The sequence below is a fragment of the Equus asinus genome, chromosome 21, assembly GCF_041296235.1.
Source record: "Equus asinus isolate D_3611 breed Donkey chromosome 21, EquAss-T2T_v2, whole genome shotgun sequence".
Lineage (NCBI taxonomy): Eukaryota > Metazoa > Chordata > Mammalia > Perissodactyla > Equidae > Equus > Equus asinus.
The window spans coordinates 83,234,542-83,256,176 of NC_091810.1; the positions used below are offsets into that span (position 1 = coordinate 83,234,542).

The window sequence follows — 21,635 nt, forward strand, 5'->3', positions numbered from 1 at the left end:
ATAGAACATTTATCAAGACAGACTATACTGTGGGCCATAAAACAAATTTCACTAAGTTTATAAGCATTCAAATCATATAAAGTATGTTGTGTGACTACAATGGAATTAAATTATAAATCAGTAACAGAAAGTTATCTGGAAAGTTCTCAGATATTTACAAACTAAATATCACACATCTAAATAATCCATGGGTCACAGAAACAAGTCAAAAGGGAAATTAGAAAGTATTTTAAATTTAATGAAAATGGAAATATCCAGATTTAGAGGATATACCTAAAGCAATAATGAGAGAAATTTATAGAAATAAATTACTATATTAGAAAAAAAGAAAGGCCTCAAATCAATTATCTCAGTTTCCACCTTGAGAAACTAAAGAAGAGAGGAAGTGAAACCCAAAGTAAGCAGAAGAAAGGAAATAATAAAGAAAAGAGTAGAAATCAATGAAACAAAGCAGAAAAACAATAGAGAAGTTCAATGTAACCAAAATTTCATTTAAGAAAAATAAACACAATTGATTAGCTCTAGACACACTGATGACATAGAGACAGCGATGAACAACTTTATGCTGAACTTGTTGAAGAGAATTCACAACAACTTAGATGAAGATATTTTCTTTCAAGACATAAATTGATCAGTCTTATCTCTACTAAAGAAATTTAACTTGTAGTTAAAAACATCCCTACAAAGAAAGCTCTAGGCCCCAATGGTATAATTTATATCTGAAGAAGAAATAATACTCTATTAAACTTTTCCAGAAAATTAAAGAGGAAAGAATATATTGCAACTCATTCTACAAAGCCAGCATTACCCTGGTACCAAAAAGTAGTCAGAGACATTTAATAAAATAAAAAAAGATATATATCCCTCTTGAACACAGACGCAAAAATTCTTAGAGAAATTTCAGCAAATCATGTCCAACAATACCTAAAAAGACAGTATGTTGTGTCTGTGTTTTAACTAAAGAATTTAAGGTTGAGTTTAACATTTGAGAATCAACCAATTGAATTCACCACATTAACAGTCTTACAAAAGAAAAACAGCATAATGATCTCAATAGATGTAGAAAAGCATCTGACAAAATCCAACATTTATGCCTAATAAAAAGTCTCAGAAAACTAGGAATAGAAGAAACACTTCCTCAACCTGAAAAAAGGTATCTATGAAAAACTTACGGTTGACAGTCTTAATAATGAAAAACCCTAATTTTGCTTAGTGAAAGAAGCCAGACCAAAACAACAGTAACAAAAGTCAGGAGTACATATTGTATGATTCTATTTCTCTAAAATTCTAGAAAGTGTAAACAAATCAGTTACCAGATTAATAACTGCCCAAGGGAGGACAGTGGCAGGAAGGCAGGTAGGGAGGAATTACAAAGTGGCATGAGAAAATTTTTGAGTATGATGGATATATTCATTATCTTGCCTGTGGTAGTTCTACTAGCATACATATGTCAAAACTCATCAAATTATGCATTTAAATTTACAGTTTATTTTATGTTAATTATACACGCATAAAGTTACAATTTAAAAAAAGACTGCTTGGCAGGTATATGGAAGTTCTTGTTTTTCAAACAAACTTGTCAATAATTCCTTATATGTATAGTTTAAGCAAGAAAGAGGATGTGAAACTCCAATTAGACAGTCCATACTCAAAGTAAAGACCTTGGCTTTATTTCAAAAGACCTTTTTGACCTTGAATTAAAACAAAATGTTTAAGTTAAAACATCAAAGTTGCATTTTTTCTTTCGAAACGATTTCCCTGTTTTCACTAACTTTTTGAATAACCTGGACAACTAAAGTCTCAAATATGTCTAAACACATTGCTTCTATTACCTGTGACTATCTACCTAAACATACCATATCATGCCTGATTAAAAGAAGGTAACAAATGTATGTATAGGACTCGTTAATTCTCTGTGAAATATGCTCTTTAATAACGTGGTTAATAGTTTAAAAGTTCACAGGTTTCACAGAAACACTAAACTCATCTGCAATGGAGTATGACAAAAATACTTTGGAAATACTTTGCTTCTACTTTCATGTGCACAGTTGAAGGTAAAAAAAATGATGTTATAGAGTTGTTGCATTATCTGCAGAGGTGCCCTTTTCTGTCCATTTTTCTCCCATCTTCACAGAGGTGTTTTAAAAAGACAGTTGGTCAATTCAACCGTGGAACAAGATAAGTGCCACAAGGCAGGAAGCAGGGCATTTTAATATTCTCAAATATCAAGAAAATCACATCCTATTAAGGACACATTAAATTAATGATATCTTATTAACTAATATTCCATCAGTACAAATCAAAGTACATTGGATGCTTCTAACAGCATATGTTCTGAATTTAGAACAGTGTGGCAGTGGTATGATTTCCTCCATAGTAATAGCATGATATTTATTAAGCTTTTATAGCCAAAGCCGTTTTACAGAAAAGAAAACAAAAAATTAGAGTCATATATCTTTATAATTAGCTACGATTAACAAGCAATAAATTATTTAAGTTAAAAATCATCTAAGTGATTTTTTAAATCCCTTACCGGTATCTATGAACAAATATACCCTTAAAAATAGAGTTCATCATATTTTCAATTTCATCTTGATTTTCTTGTAGCTGAAATGAAAAAAAAATAAAATACATAAATTAAAACAGCGATTATTTTATTCGGAATGAACAGTTCTGTTTTTAATTCCTCACTATTCTCATTCTGGGTAATTATCACTCCTTTTTCTCACCTGTAATACAGCAGATGTCTGAAACCAGTTTTCTCGCATCATTTCTAAAGTTTTACTACAGTGGCTTTTGAACTTTTCTTTCTGTCTCTCTCGACACAAACTACACAATGTCTAACAAGGAGGGGTACTGGCTAAGTATGGTCCAATTCCTATCTCCTAAATATCATTGGCTTTGGGTATAGACCTCAATTCCTATACCTTTTCTATCCACATCAGTTCCCTGGCTTGGTTTTGCCTTTCTTGGTAACAGAGCATTCTTACTTATCATATTTGCCACTATACAAGAAACTTCCTATTCCACCTAAAGGATCCAAATATTGCTCTGCATCTGATTAGCCCATAACAGAGTAGGGCGAGTTCCCAACATAGGAGGCATAACTGAAGATAGCAAGGATCCTATCCATTAGTGGTGGAATGCAGCAACAAAATAAAATACTATAGCAAAGATACAAATTTCAGGCAACACTACTGACCAGAGTTGACTTTGAGTTTACTCACTGCCCCCAAAGGAATAAAAGCCCTGATTAAAAAATTACATACATAACTATGTACTGGGGCTTTGGGGGCGAAAAAGGAAGAAAAAAGGAGGAAGATTGGCAACAGACGTTAGCTTAGGGAGAATCTTCCCCTGCAGAAAAAGAAAAAAAAAATTGCATTCAAGGTGATATTTCTTATTCTAATTTGCTCTGCAGTAATAGTGAAATATTTGCTTTTACTGCATACTCAATTGTGACAATAAAATTCCTTCAGATTTATTCTTTTGCTATATGCCTTGTTTCAGGTTTTAGTGAAATAAATTAAGGAATACCTCTATAGTAAATCATTCAAATTACTGCAACTTACTATAAGTTTTAAAAATTACTTTTGCTAAGTTTATTATATAAAAATTAACTAATTTATAAGAGGCATACAGTTTGGATAGCAGTACTTAATGAAGCACAGTTCCAAAATTTACTTCTGTAATATTTTAAATATAGTATATGTTATGAATTGAACTGTGCTCCTCAAAAATTCATATGCTGGGGCTGGCCCCGTGGCCGAGTGGTTAAGTTCGCGCGCTCCGCTGCAGGCGGCCCAGTGTTTCGTCGGTTCGAATCCTGGGCGCGGACATGGCACTGCTCGTCAGACCACGCTGAGGCAGCGTCCCACATGCCACAACTAGAGGAACCCACAACGAAGAATACACAACTATGTACCGGGGGGCTTTGGGGAGAAAAAGGAAAAAATAGAATCTTTAAAAAAAAAAAAAAAATTCATATGCTGAAGTCCTAACCCCTAGTACCTCAAACTTTATTTGGAAATAGGTTGTGGCAGATGGAATTAGTTAAGATGGTTAGACTGAAGTAGGGTGGGTCCCAAATCCAATATGACTGGTGTCTTTATTGAAAAAAAGGAGAAATTTAGAGATAGACTCACACACACACACACACACACACACACACACACACACGGAGAAGGCCATGTGAAGACTGGAGTTATCTTTGACTTGTAGCCTATAGAACTATGAGATAGTAAATTTCTGTTCTTAAAGCTACTCAGTTTGTGGTATCTGTTATAGCAGCCCTAGGATGCTAATATAGGATGGGTAATAATTTAATCATAAGTATGTTGCTTCTGGTTGCCTGTTATAACACATTATTCATTGAAAGCAATTTACTTGTAGCAATGCGATATTATTCTGTTTCCAAGTTAAAATTCTTTTTCCAAGACTAATATGGCAGATCTAAAACTTTATTTCCAATTGGGTGAATAAAAATGTTACCTACTAAAAACCTAGTTTAAAATCACTTTCAAGACATGTAAGAAAATTTTATCATAAAACTAGGATCAATCTTATTCAGAATAATGCCTTATTATCAACTAATAAGTAGTCTCTGGCTTTCTCCTGGAAATGGAGCTTTGCTAGCCCCCAGTTCTGACATTACTATTTGTCATGCTTTTTGAGCCCACAGCCTGATAATCTTTCTGAGTTACCTAACTCCCAGACCACCTTCTTTCAAAAGTAGGATTGTTGTGCCATCAGACAGCACTCAGATAATCTCTGGGTGAACATTCTAGTTTCATTTGAAAACTCTGAGATCAAATAATATAACTGAAAAAATAAATTTTAAAAATATACATAAACCTTTTTACAAAGAATAAAAAAACTAATATATATTTACTACACATTTACAGGACGTGAGAATATCAGTTACCATAAAACTTACTTCTTTGCGTTTCTGAAGCAGTAACTCCAACCTTTCATTGGCCCTCTTCCCAATCATTTTATTTCTCTCAGCTTCATATTGTCTCTGTGTATTATCCTGATGAATACTGAGGTTTAAGGCAACATTCACCAGGGCAGTCATGAGCTTCATGGCTATGAAATAAAGAAAGATTATAGCATTCACCTATGAATCAGACCTTTATCCATAAGATTACAAATTGGTAAGAGAAACGGATGAAGGAAATAAACTAGTCAATATTTATGTATGACAATCCAGGCATAACTTAAAAAGAAAGAGAGAAATTATTTTATAAAGTTTTCTTCTCAGTCTGCAACATAACTTTCTCTGCCTCAGCATCCCTATAGCTTAGCTCATTAATATTCTCCACTTAAAAACAGCACCATTCTAATTACCAGCAGGAAAGATTTAAGCAGTATCTTCAACAACCCCTCTCCCCATCCTCAAATACACACACTTTAGTGAGGGCATAGAATCAAGTCTACTAGACCTCTCTTCTGACCACGAGTTCTGTATATGCAATTGCTTCCTTAATACCTTTACTTAGATGTGTCAAAGGTGCCTTAAATGTTCACAATCAATTTATGATCTTTACCCCAAAGATGGTCCTATGTCTGTGTTCCTCACCTCACTGAATGGCATAATCTCTAACCCCTGAAAAACAGACTGATCCTACCAAACTCACTAAATTCAGTAAAAATGTATTTTCTGAACTTCTAATTGACCTATTTTTCCTAGTCACAGTGTTAATCTACTTTTAAATGTTCACTTGTACTTATAAATCTTAAGTATTGTCAAACTTCTGTTTCAGTCCTCTGAAAAGCAGGTATGACACAAACTTTTGTCTATGCTTATGTTCTTTATTGATATGATGAGAGTGTAGGAAATACTAGAAAAGGAATAAGAGTTTGTGCTGGTAATAACTTCCCTCTTCTTTTATTTTTAGGTTATTCATCTATATATACAAACGTTCAGTTATAAAAATGAACTGATCAGTGTTTTGGAAGAACTGATCCACTTATCTGCAAATATATCCATAACGAAATATGAACATGCAGTTCTTTTAAAACTTCACTATTGCCTGTTAATTACATCTATAAACATACATGCATAACGCTGTATCTCTATCTATATACACACTGTGACACACACACACAATTTGTTATTCTGAAACTCTCTCTACATTTTGGCTAACTCCATGTTAATAGTGATTGCTGCTGCCCTTAAACCAAAATATAAGTCATAAATCCTGAAAAAGAAATTTACATTATTAACCACTTAGAAATGTATTTAATGAAAATGCTGCCCTTTTTCTGAGATAGTATCTCAATATGGTAAATTGAGAAATATTCTTGTGTTTCAAGATACAGGCTAGTGATTTTCTAGCATTTTATACATTGTCAGTAGAATATCTGGTGATACTATGAAGGTTAAAAGTACTTCCTAAATTAATCTGTATAAAAAAGTAGACTAGATCAAACACAGGAGGGATCTGGCTCATTCAAACTGCCCAAGTCAGGGATAACAGATTAACAGAGCTTGTCCTGAGCATACAAAGTCATACCCAACAGGGCTTAATTTAGTATATACTTCTAGATCTCTAAAACAAAATGACTTGAAGATCAAGGTGTTGGCAAGCATTAAAATTAACACCAACTCTGGCTAGAATTCACCAGTGGAAGCTGAGACAGATTTTCTTGAATTTAATGGCTTTTGCTTTCAGTTTTATATCTCCTTGTGCACCCAGATCCCAAACTCCAGTTGTCATTTGTAATGACCCTCCTACCACGCTAGATATATAAACAACAAAATAATCAACGTACTAAAACAAAGAAAAATGCAAAATGATCAATACATTTTCATAAAAGTATCAGATACAATATAGCAGTATTGACTGAGACAAAATGTTTATGAATCTGTAAAATTTAAACTTCACTGAAATTTTCATTTCACATACCAACATATAAGCAAATAAACAGCTATTAAAGAGAGACTTCTAATTTAAGGACATAGACACAACACGGGGATTGTGATGTCTTGTTGAGTCCACTGAAAAAAGGCTCATTCCTGCACACTGAGCACTAATTAAGTTTTACTGGTATTAACAACAAAACGGTTTTATGAATTAATAATCCTACAGGAATTCAGCCTGGATTCTGTGACATGAGCTTTGAAGTGGCTTCTCCTTAACAACCAAAGAGAAGAATATTTCTTCTAGCCTTCACATCTTAACTGCTGGCTACAGAATGACAAACTTGTTCTGGTGCTGTGCTACTCAGAAGTGTGGTCTGCAAATAGGTGCTGACCACAAACAACTTCTTATCAGTTCATTACAGTACAAATTTGAAAATAAGTTTTTAGAATTTTTTTTTTATTAATGTTATGATAGATTACAACCTTGTGAGATTTCAGTTGTACATTATTGTTAGTCATGTTGTGGGTACACCACTTCCCCCTTTGTGCCCTCCCCACACCCCCCCTTTTCCCTGGTAACCACCGATCAGATCTCCTTATCAATATACTAACTTCCACCTATGAGTGGAGTCATATAGAGTTCGTCTTTCTCTGACTGGCTTATTTCGCTTAACATAATACCCTCAAGGTCCATCCACGTTGCTGTGAATGGGCCAATTTTGTCTTTTTTTATGGCTGAGTAGTATTCCATTGTGCATATATACCACATCTTCTTTATCCAATCATCAGTTTCTGTGCATGTAGGTTGGTTCCACGTCTTGGCTATTGTAAATAATGCTGCGATGAACATAGGGGTGCAACGGACTCTTGAGATTTCTGATTTCAGGTTCTTAGGATAGATAACCAGTAATGGGATGGCTGGGTCATAGGGTATTTCTATTTTTAACTTTTTGAAAAATCTCCATACTGTTTTCCATAGTGGCTGTACCAGTTTGCATTCCCACCAACAGTGTATGAGGGTTCCTTTTTCTCCACAACCTCTCCAACATTTGTCGCTCTTGGTTTTGGATGTTTTTGCCAATCTAACGGGTGTAAGGTGATAGCTTAGTGTAGTTTTGATTTGCATTTCCCTGATGATTAGCGATGATGAACATCTTTTCATGTGTCTATTGGTCATATTCATATCTTCTTTTGAGAAATGTCTGTTCATGTCCTCTGCCCATTTTTTGATCGGGTTGTTTGTTTTTTTGTTGTTAAGCAGTGTGAGTTCTTTGTATATTATGGAGATTAACCCTTTGTCGGATAAGTGGCTTGTAAATATTTTTTCCCAATTAGTGAGCTGTTTTTTTGTTTCAATCCTGTTTTCCCTTGCCTTGAAGAAGCTCTTTAGTCTGATGAAGTCCCATTTGTTTATTCTTTCTATTGTTTCCCTCAACTGAGGAGTTATAGTGTCCGAAAAGATTCTTTTGAAATTGATGTCAAAGAGTGTACTGCCTATATTCTCTTCTAAAAGACTTATTGTCTCAGGCCTAATCTTTAGGTCTTTGATCCATTTTGAGTTTATTTTGGTGTGTGGTGAAAAAGAATGGTCAATTTTCAATCTTTTGCATGTGGCTGTCCAGTTTTCCCAGCACCATTTGTTGAAGAGACTTTCTTTTCTCCATTGTAGGCCCTCTGCTTCTTTGTCGAAGATTAGCTGTCCATGGAAGTGTGGTTTTATCTCTGGGCTTTCAGTTCTGTTCCATTGATCTGTGGACCTGTTTTTGTACCAGTACCATGCTGTTTTGATCACTGTAGCTTTGTAGTATGTTTTGAAATTGGGGATTGTGATTCCGCCGGCTTTGTTTTTCTTGCTCAGGATTACTTTAGCAATTCGCGGTCTTTTGTTGCCCCATATGAATTTTAGGATTGTTTGTTCAATTTCTGTGAAGAATGTTCTTGGGATTCTGATTGGGATAGCATTGAATCTGTAGATTGCTTTAGGTAGTATGGACATTTTAACTATGTTTATTCTTCCAATCCATGTGCATGGAATGTCCTTCCATCTCTTTATGTCATCGTCAATTTCTTTCAAGAAAGTCTTGTAGTTTTCATTGTATAGATCCTTCACTTCCTTGGTTAAGTTTATCCCAAAGTATTTTATTCTTTTCGTCGCGATTGTGAATGGGATTGTGTTCTTGAGTTCTTTTTCTGTTAGTTCATTGTTAGTGTATAGAAATGCTACTGATTTATGCACGTTAATTTTATACCCTGCTACTTTGCTGTAGTTGTTGATTATTTCTAATAGTTTTTCTATGGATTCTTTGGGGTTTTCTATATATAAGATCATGTCGTCTGCAAACAGCAAGAGTTTTACTTCTTCGTTACCTATTTGGATTCCTTTTATTTCTTTTTCCTGCCAAATTGCTCTGGCCAGCACCTCCAGTACTATGTTGAATAGGAGTGGTGAAAGTGGGCACCCTTGTCTTGTTCCTGTCCTCAGAGGGATGGCTTTCAGTTTTTGTCCATTGAGTATGATGTTGGCTGTGGGTCTGTCATATATGGCCTTTATTATGTTGAGGTACTTTCCTTCTAGACCCATTTTACTGAGGGTTTTTATCATAAATGGGTGTTGGATCTTGTTGTTTTTAGAAATTTTTATAACAATCTGACGGAGTAACACTATGTTGAATCTAATAAAATAACACTAAGAAATACATATTTCATTTTTCTTGAAATCTACCTTATTGCATTTTAAAAAAGTACTAGATTGTGACAGATTGGTAATTGAAAAATTCGTCTTTCACTACAGAGAGTTCAAGAAGCACTTAATTAGTGCTTCTCCATTCATCGAGCAATCCAACATATACTTAGCACTGATTCTACATACTAGAAGCTTAAAAGTGAGCAAGACAGAGTACCGTCCTCACAATTTTAACACTCTAGCAAGGAGGCGCAGAAGACAATAAACAGATAATATACAAATGAAAGAAAAAGTCAGCTAAAGGAAAATCTATAAAGAAGAATAAAGTATGGTAAAAAACATATATGGTAAAAAGGTTAGGGAGTAAAGAGAGTGGTCAGGCAGAAAGGCTTCTCTGAAGAGCTGACATTTGAGCATGAAGTGAAGGAATGAGCATGTGATTATATGACGGAACAATGTTCCAGGGAGAGGGAAAAAAAAGCGAAAAGTTTATGAGGTAAAATGTTATGAGGAGAGAACTCATAAAAGAGCAAAGTATTTAGTGTGGCTGAAGCACAGAAATAGGCAGAGGCAGGAGATGAGGCTGAGGAGGAAATCAAGAGGCTAGGTTACAAGGGTTCTACTAGGATCTAAGCAGCACTCAGGAATTAAATCTAAATGAGGTAAGACCCACAGGAAAATTTGCTGTGGGTGAGAAAAAGTCTGGTTTAGACTTTAAACTGCCGTGTGAACACATTATAGAAGAGTAAAAGTGGAAGCAGGGAGACCAAATAGAACACTGAAAGAGAGCTGAAAATATTTTGCCAGAAGTTTGCAATGATGGCTTAAAGTAGTAGCAATAGGTAGAGACAAATGGTTAGGTGTAAAGTATATTTTGAAGGTAGAGCTGAAAGAATATGATAGATTATAATGTAGGAATGAGAGAAATAGAAAAGGTGAGGGCAATTATAAAGTTTCATGCTTATCAGGTACTAAGTGGAAATGTCTAGAAGATAATACATTTAGGAGTCATCATCAAAGATACTGGTATTTAGAGCCATAAAACTGCACATCCATCCAATGATAACTATTCAGCCATTGGAAAAAATGAGGCATGATTCATGTGCTGAAAAGAAAAACCTGCCAAAATATTTGCTGATGGGAAAAACAGGAAGATGCCTGTCAGTGTAAATATATTATGCTATCATTTATGCAAAAAGAAGTAACGTGTTTATTTTTATGTGCAAGTCATTCATCTAAACTCTATACACATATTCATTTATACCTCACAACTCTATCAAGTACATACTATTATAATTGTTGTGTTGTTTTTTTTTAAGATTGGCACCTGAGCTAACATCTGTTGCCAATCTTTCTTTCTTCTTCTTCCTCTCCCCAAAGCCCCATAGGACACAGCTGTATATTCCAGTTGCAGGTCCTTCTAGTTGTACTATGCAGGATGCTGCCTCAGCATGGCCTGATGAATGGCGCTATGTCTGCGCCCAGGATCCAAACTGATGAAACCCTGGGCTGCCGAAGCAGGGTGCAGAAACTCAACCACTCGGCCACGGGGCTGGCCCTATAATTGTCTTTTTTTACATAGGAGAAAACTGAGGCACAGATCGGCTAAGAGACTTGCCAGTTACATAGCCAGTAACTAACAAAGACAGAACTTGACTACAGGCAGTCATGCTCCGTAGGCCAACTTCTTAACCACTACACTATACTGCTTCCCACTGAATATGTATGTGCTCTTATATTCATAAAATATTTCTGTAAAGATATATAAGAAACTGGCAACCCTGGTTGCCTTCAGGAAAGAATATGTGATGCCTGAGAGGCATGGGCAGAAGAGTAATATTTCACTATAAAACTTTTTTATTTTGAATTTTAAGCCACATGACTGTATCACCTCTCCCACTATCATTTTTTTTTGAGGAAGATTAGCCCTGAGCTAACATCTGCTGCCAATCCCCCCCCTTTTTTTTTTTTGGTTTCCAATTATTTTTATTTATTGAGTTATTGATAGGTTACAATCTTGTGAAATTTCAGTTGTACATTAACATTTGTCAGTCATGTTGTAGGTGCACCACTTCACCCTTTGTGCCCACCCCCCACCACACCTTTCCCCTGGTAGCCACTAAACTGTTCTTAGTCCATAATTTTAAATTCCTCATATGAGTGGAGTCATACATAGATTATCCTTCTCTCGCTGGCTTATTTCACTTAACATAATTCTCTCAAGGTCCATCCATGTTACTGCAAATGGAATGATTTTGTTCTGTTTTGCAGGTGAGTAGTATTCCATTGTACATACGTACCACATCTTCTTTATCCATTCGTCTGTTGCTGGACACTTAGGTTGCTTCCACGTCTTGGCTATTGTAAACAGTGCTGCAATAAACATTGGGGTGCATAGGACTTTTGGGATTGCTGACTTCAAGCTCTTTGGATAAATACCCAGTAGTGGGATGGCTGGATCGTATGGTAGTTCTATTTTTAATTTTTGGAGGAATCTCCATACTATTTTCCATAGTGGCTGCACCAGTTTGCATTCCCACCAGCAGTGTATGAGGGTTCCTTTTTCTCCGCAACCTCTCCAACATTTGTTGCTATTAGTTTTAGATATTTTTGTCATTTAACGGGTGTAATGTGATATCTTAGTGTAGTTTTGATTTGCATTTCCCTCATGATCAGCGATGATGAGCATCTTTTCATGTGCCTATTGGCCATCAGTATATCTTCTTTGGAGAAATGTCTGTTCATGTCTCTAGCCCATTTTTTGATTGGGTTGTTTGATGTTTTGTTGTTGAGTTGCGAGAGTTCTTTATATATTATGGATATTAAGCCTTTGTCAGATATATGACTTGCAAATATTTTTTCCCAGTTAGTGGGTTGTTTGTTTGTTTCAATCCTGTTTTCATTTGCCTTGAAGAAGCTCTTTAATCTGATGAAGTCCCATTTGTTTATTCTTTCTATTGTTTCCCTTCTCTGAGAAGGCATGGTGTCCGAAAAGATCCTTTTAACACTGATGTCAAAGAGTGTACTGCCTACGTTTTCTTCCAGAAGCCTTATGGTTTCAGGTCTCAGCTTTAGGTCTTTGATCCATTTTGAGTTTATTTTGGTGAATGGTGAAAAAGAATGGTCAATTTTCATTCCTTTACATGTGGCTTTCCAGTTTTCCCAGCACCATTTGTTGAAAAAACTTTCTTTTCTCCATTGTATGCCCTCAGCTCCTTTGTCAAAGATAAGCTGTCCATAGATGTGTGGTTTTATTTCTGGGCTTTCAATTCTGTTCCATTGATCTGTGCACCTGTTTTTGTACCAGTACCATGCTGTTTTGATTACTGTAGCTTTGTAGTATGTTTTGAAGTCAGGGATTGTGATACCTCCCGTTTTGTTCTTTTTTCTCAGGATTGCTTTAGAAATTCGGGGTCTTCTGTTGCCCCATATGAATTTTAGGATTCTTGGTTCTAATTCTGTAAAGAATGCCATTGGGATTCTGATTGGGATGGCATTGAATCTGTAGATTGCTTTAGGTAGAACGGACATTTTAACTATGTTTATTCTTCCAATCCATGTACATGGAATGTCTTTCCATCTCCTTATGTTGTCATCCAATTCTCTCAGAAAGGCCTTGTAATTTTCATTATACAGGTCCTACACTTCCTTAGTTAAATTTACCCCAAGGTATTTTATTCTTTTTGTTGCGATTGTGAATGGTATTGTATTCTTGAGTTCTTTTTCTGTTGGTTCATTATTGGAGTATAGAAATGCTACTGATTTATGCAAACTGACTTTATACCCTGCAACTTTGCTGTAGTTGTTGATTACTTCTAACAGTTTTCCAATGGATTCTTTGGGGTTTTCTATATATAAGATCATGTCGTCTGCAAACAGCGAGAGTTTCACTTCTTCCCTCCCTATTTGGATTCCTTTTATTCCTTTTTCTTGCCTGATTGCTCTGGCCAGGACCTCCAGTACTATGTTAAATAAGAGTGGTGATAGAGGCCATCCTTGTCTCGTTCCTGTTTTCAGGGGGATGGTGCTCAGTTTTTGCCCATTGAGTATGATGTTGGCTATGGGTTTGTCGTATATGGCCTTTATTATGTTGAGGTAGTTTCCTTCTATGCCCATTTTGTTCAGAGTTTTCATCATAAATGGCTGTTGGAGCTTGTCAAATGCCTTCGCTGCATCTATTGAGATGATCATGTGGTTTTTATTCCTCAGTTTGTTGATGTGGTGTATCACGTTGATTGATTTGCGGATGTTGAACCATCCCTGTGTCCCTGGTATGAATCCCACCTGATCAAGATGTATGATTCTTTTGATGAATTGCTGAATTCTGTTTGCCAAAATTTTGTTTAGAATTTTTGCATCTATGTTCATCAGTGATATTGGCCTGTAGTTCTCTTTTTTCGTGGTGTCCTTGTCAGGTTTTGGTATCAGAGTGATGTTGGCCTCATAGAATGTGTTAGGAAGTGTTCCATCATCCCTAATTTTTTGGAATAGCTTGAAAAGGATATGTATTAAATCCTCTCTGAAAGTTTGGTAGAATTCCCCAGGAAAGCCATCTGGTCCTGGGGTTTTATTCTTTGGGATGTTTTTGATTGCTGTTTCAATCTCTTTCCTTGTGATTGGTCTGTTCAAATTGCCTGCCTCTTCTTGAGTGAGCTTTGGGAGATTGTAGGAGTCCAAGAATTTATCCATTTCCTCTAGGTTATCCATTCTGTTGGCATATAGTTTTTTGTAGTATTCTCTTATAATCTGTTGTATTTCTGCAGAGTCTGTTGTTATTTCTCCTCACTCATTTCTGATTTTGTTTATTTGAGCTTTCTCCCTTTTTTTCTTTGTAAGTCTGGCTAGTGGTCTGTCAATTTTATTTATCTTCTCAAAAAACCAGCTCTTTGTCTCATTGATCCTTTCTACCGCCTTTTTCGTTTCAATAGTATTTATTTCTGCTCTGATTTTTATTATTTCTCTCCTTCTGCTGACTTTGGGCTTCATTTGTTCTTTTTTCTCTAGTTCAGTTAGGTGTGCTTTAAGGTCGCTTATTTGGGAGCCAATCCCCCTCTTTTTGCTGAGGAAGACTGGCCCTGAGCTAACATTCGTGCCCATCTTCCTCTACTTTATATGTAGGACGCCTACCACAGCATGGCTTGCAAAGCGGTGCCATGTCCGCACCTGGGATCTGAACCAGCAAACTCCGGGCCGCCGAAGCGGAACGTGAGAACTTAACTGCTGCACCACTGGGCCGGTCCCCAACTATCATTTTTTAATAGAAATAATAAAATCATGGAATTTATTTTCACTTATTCACTGAGGAGTGAATACAGAAAAGATAAAAAGGTTTTAAGATCAGTTCTGAGATAATTCACATATTTAGAGTCTAGCTTTCTAAGGTCTACCAGGACAGTATTCCAGAAAACAAGTAAAGATAGTGCTTCAAGAAGGAAGAAGCAGCTATGTCTTTCAAGACAGAGAAAGATGACAACTGGGAGCTGCCGAGGGATTTGGACAATAAGAAGGTAATTGCTGACCTCAACAAGAGCAGAGGCAATGAAGAGGTAGAGACAGAAATCTGATTGGAGTGGGTTCGCAGAGAATAAGAGGGGAGTGAGCAGAGACAGTGAACAGAAGTAATTCTTTGAGATTTGCTGTAAAGAAAAGGAGAGAAATGAGATCGTAGTTAGAGCGGGGTGAGGAAACATGGGAGCGTGTGATGGTCAGTTTTATGTGTCAACTTAGGTAGGCTATAGTGTCCAGTTACTTAATCAAACACTAATTCAGGTGTTACTGTGATAGTATTTTCTAGAAATGGTTAACATCCACAATCAGTTGATTTTAAGCAAAGGAGGTTACCCTGAATCATGTGGTGGGCCTCATTCAATCAGTTGAATACCTCAAAAGTAAAAACTAAGGATTCCTAGAGAAGCAATTTCTGCCTCGACACTGCAGAACTCCTACCTGAATTTCTAACCTGCTGGTTTGCCATACAGATTTCAAATTTGCCAGGTCCCACAATCACATGAGCCAGTTAATTAAAAATAAATCTCCCTCCCCCCAAATATACATATATATCCTTGTATGTGTGTGCATATATGGTGTGTGTGTGGGGAAAAAAAACCCTATATATATATATATATATATATGTAAGTAAGTATATCTCCTATTGGTTCCATATCCCTGGAGTGCCCTGTCTGATACAGAGTGTTTCTAAAAGATAAAACCTGTTATAGCATATTAGTATAATGACAAGGATTATCTCACAAAAGGGAAGAAACTGAAGTTAGGAGAGAGAGAACAACTTGAAGAGCAAAGTTCTTGAGGTGGTGAACAGGGATGGGATCCACTGCATAAGGGCAAGAACTGACCTTAGATAGAAGGCACTGTAATAAAAGAAAAAGCAGACTATATGGGTACAGCTGAACCTAGGTAAATAGGTTTAATCCTTAAAGGATTCTCCAAAACCACTCCAAACCACAATATATTACCTTAATATATCAATGTGGAAAGAAGAAAGATGAGCAGAGAGCACACAAATCAAACCAGAAAGTCTTGAAAAAGCATGACAACTTACATGTAAAGGAAAAGTACTGTTTTGCTCTGTAGAACCCAGAAGCATTCAGGAATTAGGTTCTACAGAAGATGGAGTGATGTAAAATTTGAAAATAGGAGTATTATTTCAAAGTTTATATATTAAGTAACTAAATCCCCAAATCTCCACTCCAACCTAGGCAGTCAGGCAATTCTTCCACCACATACCCATCTTGGAAGTCCAGAAGTATATTCCCTGAAGAAAATAAACCTGAGACTTGGAATCATCAGACACAGAGGAGGGATATATGTGAAGTGCAGAATGCTCCTCTACTGTGCCCAACTCCCAAATAGGAGACAGCAATCAAACTTAAGCAGATTGAAAGATCCTTTTGCAAAGAAACTGAATTTCCCCAGGGAAAATAATTATTAACACCAACAGTTTAGGGTCTACAATGATAATGCTAGCTGACCACAGGACTACTCTACAGAGATGCTCACCAAAGAAGCTAGAGCCACTGCCCTACCCTGTCAAACACAACACATACACACACACACCCCCCTTCTCTGGCAATCAGCTTTTTAGTGTCTCACTCTCAGCAATAACTAGAGAGCCAAGTAACAGATATTTGAGCAAAGTTTCCAACATGAAAGACAGCGGTAAAAGCAGAGAATCAGAAAAGAAGAGGTCCATGTATGGAGCAGAAAAAAAACTTCAGAGTAATAATTAACACTGTCAAAGAGATAAAATATATTACATCCAGAAAACAATGTTTAAAAAAAAATATGGAGAATGAGAAACAACCCCAGGAAAATTTAAATTGATAGTCAAAATTAAATTCAATAAAGTTGAAGAAATACAAGAAAAGAAAACACAAAAAGACTAAGAAATGGAAAAGAGAAGAGAAAAAAGAAACTCAGGAGTGCTTAATGAGATTAACATCTAAGCAACAGGTATTTAACAGGTGCCCAGCATAATGAATGGGAAAAAATGTATACACATCAGAGTACTTCACCATGTTATTCCAGAAAACCAGAAACAAAGAGAAAAGTCTAAAAGCTTCCAAAACCAAGAAACAGGATCAGAATCAGGAATTGAAACAGCATTGGACTTCTCAACAGCAATACTGGAAGCTAGAGGAAAAATTCTGAAGAAAATTTTCAATGTGAATTCTACATTGGGCCAAAAAATTAAATGTGAGAATACAATATACTTTTCAGATATTTAAAGTTTCAAATATATACTTCCCCAATACCCTGTTTCTCAAGAAACTATCAAAAAATATGCTACGCAAAAAGGAGAGTAAATTAAGAAAACAAGCAAGCAAAAGATGATAGAGGATCCAACAAAAGACAAAGCATTCAAACAATGGCAGAAAAGTTAAGTAACTTAAAGAATATCTACATCTTAGATAATAAGGCAGCCATATTAAATACGATTTTAAAAAATTAAATGTATAGAAAATGTATACCACAAAATTGATTATAATATTATTTGTTTAAAAACAAAACAAAGAATCTTAATAAATATACACGTGAGAGGAAAACAAAGGAAATATCAACATGTTATGGCACACTTAGTTATCATTATGGTTAATTTTTATTTTTGTGTTTTTCTCCTTTTCTGAATTCTCTATAAATAGTATATGTAATTTTATATGTGCAGAAAACATTTAAATGTACAATATGGAAATGTTAATGAAAAATCTACAAAGAAATTTCTTAATGTCTCTGCCTTCTTCAGAACTAAACCAAGTTTTATCATTCTATGATAGTTATAACAGACAATTATTGAGCTATTTGTATATGTTAAATATTTAACATGAATTATTTCAGTTAAGTCTCACAACACTCCCAGGGGATGAGACTATTAGTATCAGTATTACACAGATGAGGAAAGTGAGGCACACAAGTAAATTGTACAACATCACTAAGTTAGTAAATAGAAGATACGCAACGCTTGTTAAGTGACTTTAAAAATCATGATTTCTTTACAAAAACTGTCCCCTAAAAGAAAGCTAATTTTCATACCTGATAATAGAAAGAGATAAATCTAAGAAAATGACAGTTCTTTAGAAAACTTCAGACATTACTCTACACACCCATATTTACAGGTTTGAAAGAGCAATTGCATTTTTAAAGTTTACTGTATTTTATGGATACAGTTACAAGATATAGTGGCATTTGCAGATCTTGCCAATTACTGGGCATCAATCACATGAGAACACCAATAGCCTACTATATACAAACCCTACTAAAAGAAAACTGAACTGAAAGAAACTGAAAAGAAAGTGAAAACTGAAAGAAAGTGTTCTACCTAGAGGAGGGGTAAGAAAAACAAAGGTGATAAAATTTTAAAAATGCACTGATGAAAGGACAAAGCAATGAGAAGGTGAAGACTCTAGAAGAATTTTAAAAAATGAATATAATGAACATAAAATATAAGAAAGGAAGAGAAATTACATATACACTATGGTCGGCTCTTTGATGATGCCAGACTGACCTAAATTTTTCAGGTCCTAACCAGAAAACCCAGAAACATTCTATGTGATTAAGAGTTATAAAATACTAAATTTAATAAATAGAATTTGGGACCTGAGAATCAAAAGATAAGTAAAATAAAAAGGCATGCTGGTTTTCTGTTTGTTTTTTTAATGAGGAAGATTGGCCCTGAGCTAACGTGTGTGCCAATCTTTCTTTATTTCGTCTGTGGGACGCACCACAGCATAGCTTGAGGAGCAATGTGTAGGTTCATGCCAGGGATCTGAACCGACGAACCATGGACCACTGAAGCGGAGCGCATGAACTTAACCACTACACCATCAGGCCATCTCCATGATGTTCATTTTTCTAATAGCAATTTTTGAAAGACTTAATTTGTTTATTTACTTGTTTGTTTCTGATTTCCCCATTTGCAATGTCTTTTATTACTAAAATAGAGTAGATGTTCAATAAAATCTGAGTAAAAACATAAATGAAGGGAAACACTGTAAACACTATTAGCTCTTCCTGTCCTACAGAATGAGCGCAGCAGCTTACTTAATGTCAGGCATTGGTCTGACCTCTCCTAATTTTTTTTAATGAGTGAGGTAGCTATTATCATCTTCCTCACTTTGCATATGAAGAAAGTGAAGAGAAATAAGTTAAGGACTGGTCCGAGTTACCCAATGAATAAAAGGCAGAGAGGGATATGGATCCAGATAGCGTGGCCCAGAACCCATTCTATCAACCAATATATTACATAGTTTCAGCAACTGAAAGCCAAAGAAAAGATGTATCAATTTGCTGAGGCAAAATAAATTTCAGTCTACTGTTGGAGAACAACGCAATTTCATATACCATATCTTTCCTCAGAGTCAAAATCCACAGACACAGACTTGATAAGAAATGTTAATCAATAATGAATCATATGTCAACAGAAAATCAACCATATGTCAACATAATAATGTTAAATAATAAGGTATAAAAAAATGTTTAGTCCTCAGGAGTCTGGGAGTGAGCCCTTATTAACTACAGGTGAAGACTGGCCTCCCATCATACTGAGGTCAATTGAATGTCATATGAAGATCTTAACCATATTTTCTAATTTTTCCAAAATTCATTTTAGAAAAAATAGAATAGAATTAATCATCATGCCATTATTAATACAAATTTTGTATTCTTAATTCCCCTTTGTTCAAATTAGCATTTTCACCTTAGAACTGAAGCGGCCAAAAACAATTTATTTGTAACATCATAGAAAATTATGTGAGAAAACAGAAAATATTTAAACCAACATTAATCATCCTGCAAAGTGACATCTAACAAAAACTTGAAGTCAATAACTTGTGAAGTAATGGCATACATTTTAAAAGCAAATACCTAAGAATAATATAACTATAAATCTGAAAAACTGATCCTTTGAGAGTACAGAATTATCTTCATAATACCGACAACAAAGCGGTAAAACAAAAAGAATGCTATTTTGACCTTGGAAAAACGAAGACTATTTTCTCATGAAAATTTCATCAAATTGGAAAAAAGAAATGTGCCCAATGTCAGACTGTAAATCCCCCAAAATAATGACAAAATGTTACTTATACAAATTAAATCCACAAACTATGTTCTAATAAGTCCAACTGAGATAGCTATTTAGAACAGAAATAAGGGGACTTAATTCTGAAGATTAATAGTAAATGAAAACTGTAGTGCAATGTGAGGCTTCTTTTGTAAGATGGGTCAAACAAACAGGACACTATGTGTTAAAATTTCAATTAAGAGAACAGAAAAGAAAACACAGAAAATATTTGCTAATAGTCTGTTTCAATTTAATGGTAAAAAGAATTCCAAAAAGAGGGAAAGCAGGCGCCGGCCTAGTGGCATAGTGGGTAAGTTCACCTGCTCCACTTCAGCAGCCCAGGGCTCATGGGTTCAGACCCCGGGCATGGACCTATACACTGCTCATCAAGCCATGCTGTGGTGACATCCCACATACAAAATGGAGGAAGACTGGCATAGATGTCAGCTCAGGGCCACTCTTCCTCAAGCAAAAAGAGGAAGATTGGCAACAGTTGTTAGCTCAGGTCCAATTTTCCTTACAAAAAAAAAAAGAGGGAAAGCACAGTTTACTTCCAATGGAAAAATGAGACTACTTATAACTGTATAATAAACAGAACTAAAGAACTACAGAATGTTGAAAATTTTTAATTAAAATGTGGCAGAAGTATAGAATTAAATGCAATGCATAAACACTGACAACAGGAGGACATTATTTAACTGATAACAAGGAAATGGGATATTGGGAAAACAGATTAAAAGTACTACTGATAAGACCACTTTGATGACTTATGAAGCTCTGGAACTCATCATATCTGTACCCTACAAAACAACTAACCTGAATGTCTCTCTTCTCAGCTAAGATATAAGCAATGTGAGGGAGCACTTTATTCCAAAGCCGATAAGCATATCTGGCCATAACTGCCTTGTAACTGTCCATGCACATAGTCTCTGAAGCAGAGGATTAAATATTCCTGCCCACTTTATCTAGTCCCCAAGACTCCTCCTGCAAAGTGAATAAAAATGATTAACTTTTCATCTAGCCCTTACACATATCACGAAAAAAACAAAACAAAACAAAATAAAGAAGAGGGCAATGATGAGAACAGAAAAGTCCTTGAAAAGATTGATGATTATTATCCAGCCTGGAATTAAGCTCTCAGCAAGATCTGTGTGCTTTGTTGAAGGGTAGGTGACTGCTATGTCTCACAATTTATGAAACTGAGCCTTGGAAGATATGATCATTAATGTAGACACATAAGAATTACGGGAATATTTTGAAGTAAAATTGAGAATGACTTGAAAAATAGGCTTTAACTTTTGAAAATCAGTATAAACATAATGTTGATCTTCCTCTGCTTTTCCTGATATCTGATTTTGAAAAGTAATTTCAAATTTAAGTAGGCTAAACAAGGATATAAAACGTTCTTAAGAGAGACAAAATGGCAATTATCAAGCAGTTTTAAAAGCTATCATGATGTAAGGTAAATTGTTGGAAAAGAAAAATGGAAAGGCCCTGGAAGAGGAGGGAGC

The 21,635-nt window shown here is 35.4% G+C and overlaps 1 protein-coding gene across 5 annotated transcripts in view; it reads right to left on the minus strand.

Moving 5' to 3' along the window:
* STAG1 (STAG1 cohesin complex component) overlaps positions 1-21,635 on the minus strand; it is a 369,927-nt gene that overhangs the window by 138,394 nt on the left and 209,898 nt on the right. For all 5 annotated transcript variants that reach the window (XM_044754937.2, XM_070493352.1, XM_070493351.1 and 2 more), the window contains 2 exons: positions 4,937-5,088; positions 2,534-2,607 (listed from right to left, as the gene is read on the minus strand). In XM_044754937.2, coding sequence (XP_044610872.1) covers positions 2,534-2,607; positions 4,937-5,088 — 226 coding nt within the window. The remainder of the gene's footprint in view (positions 1-2,533; positions 2,608-4,936; positions 5,089-21,635) is intronic.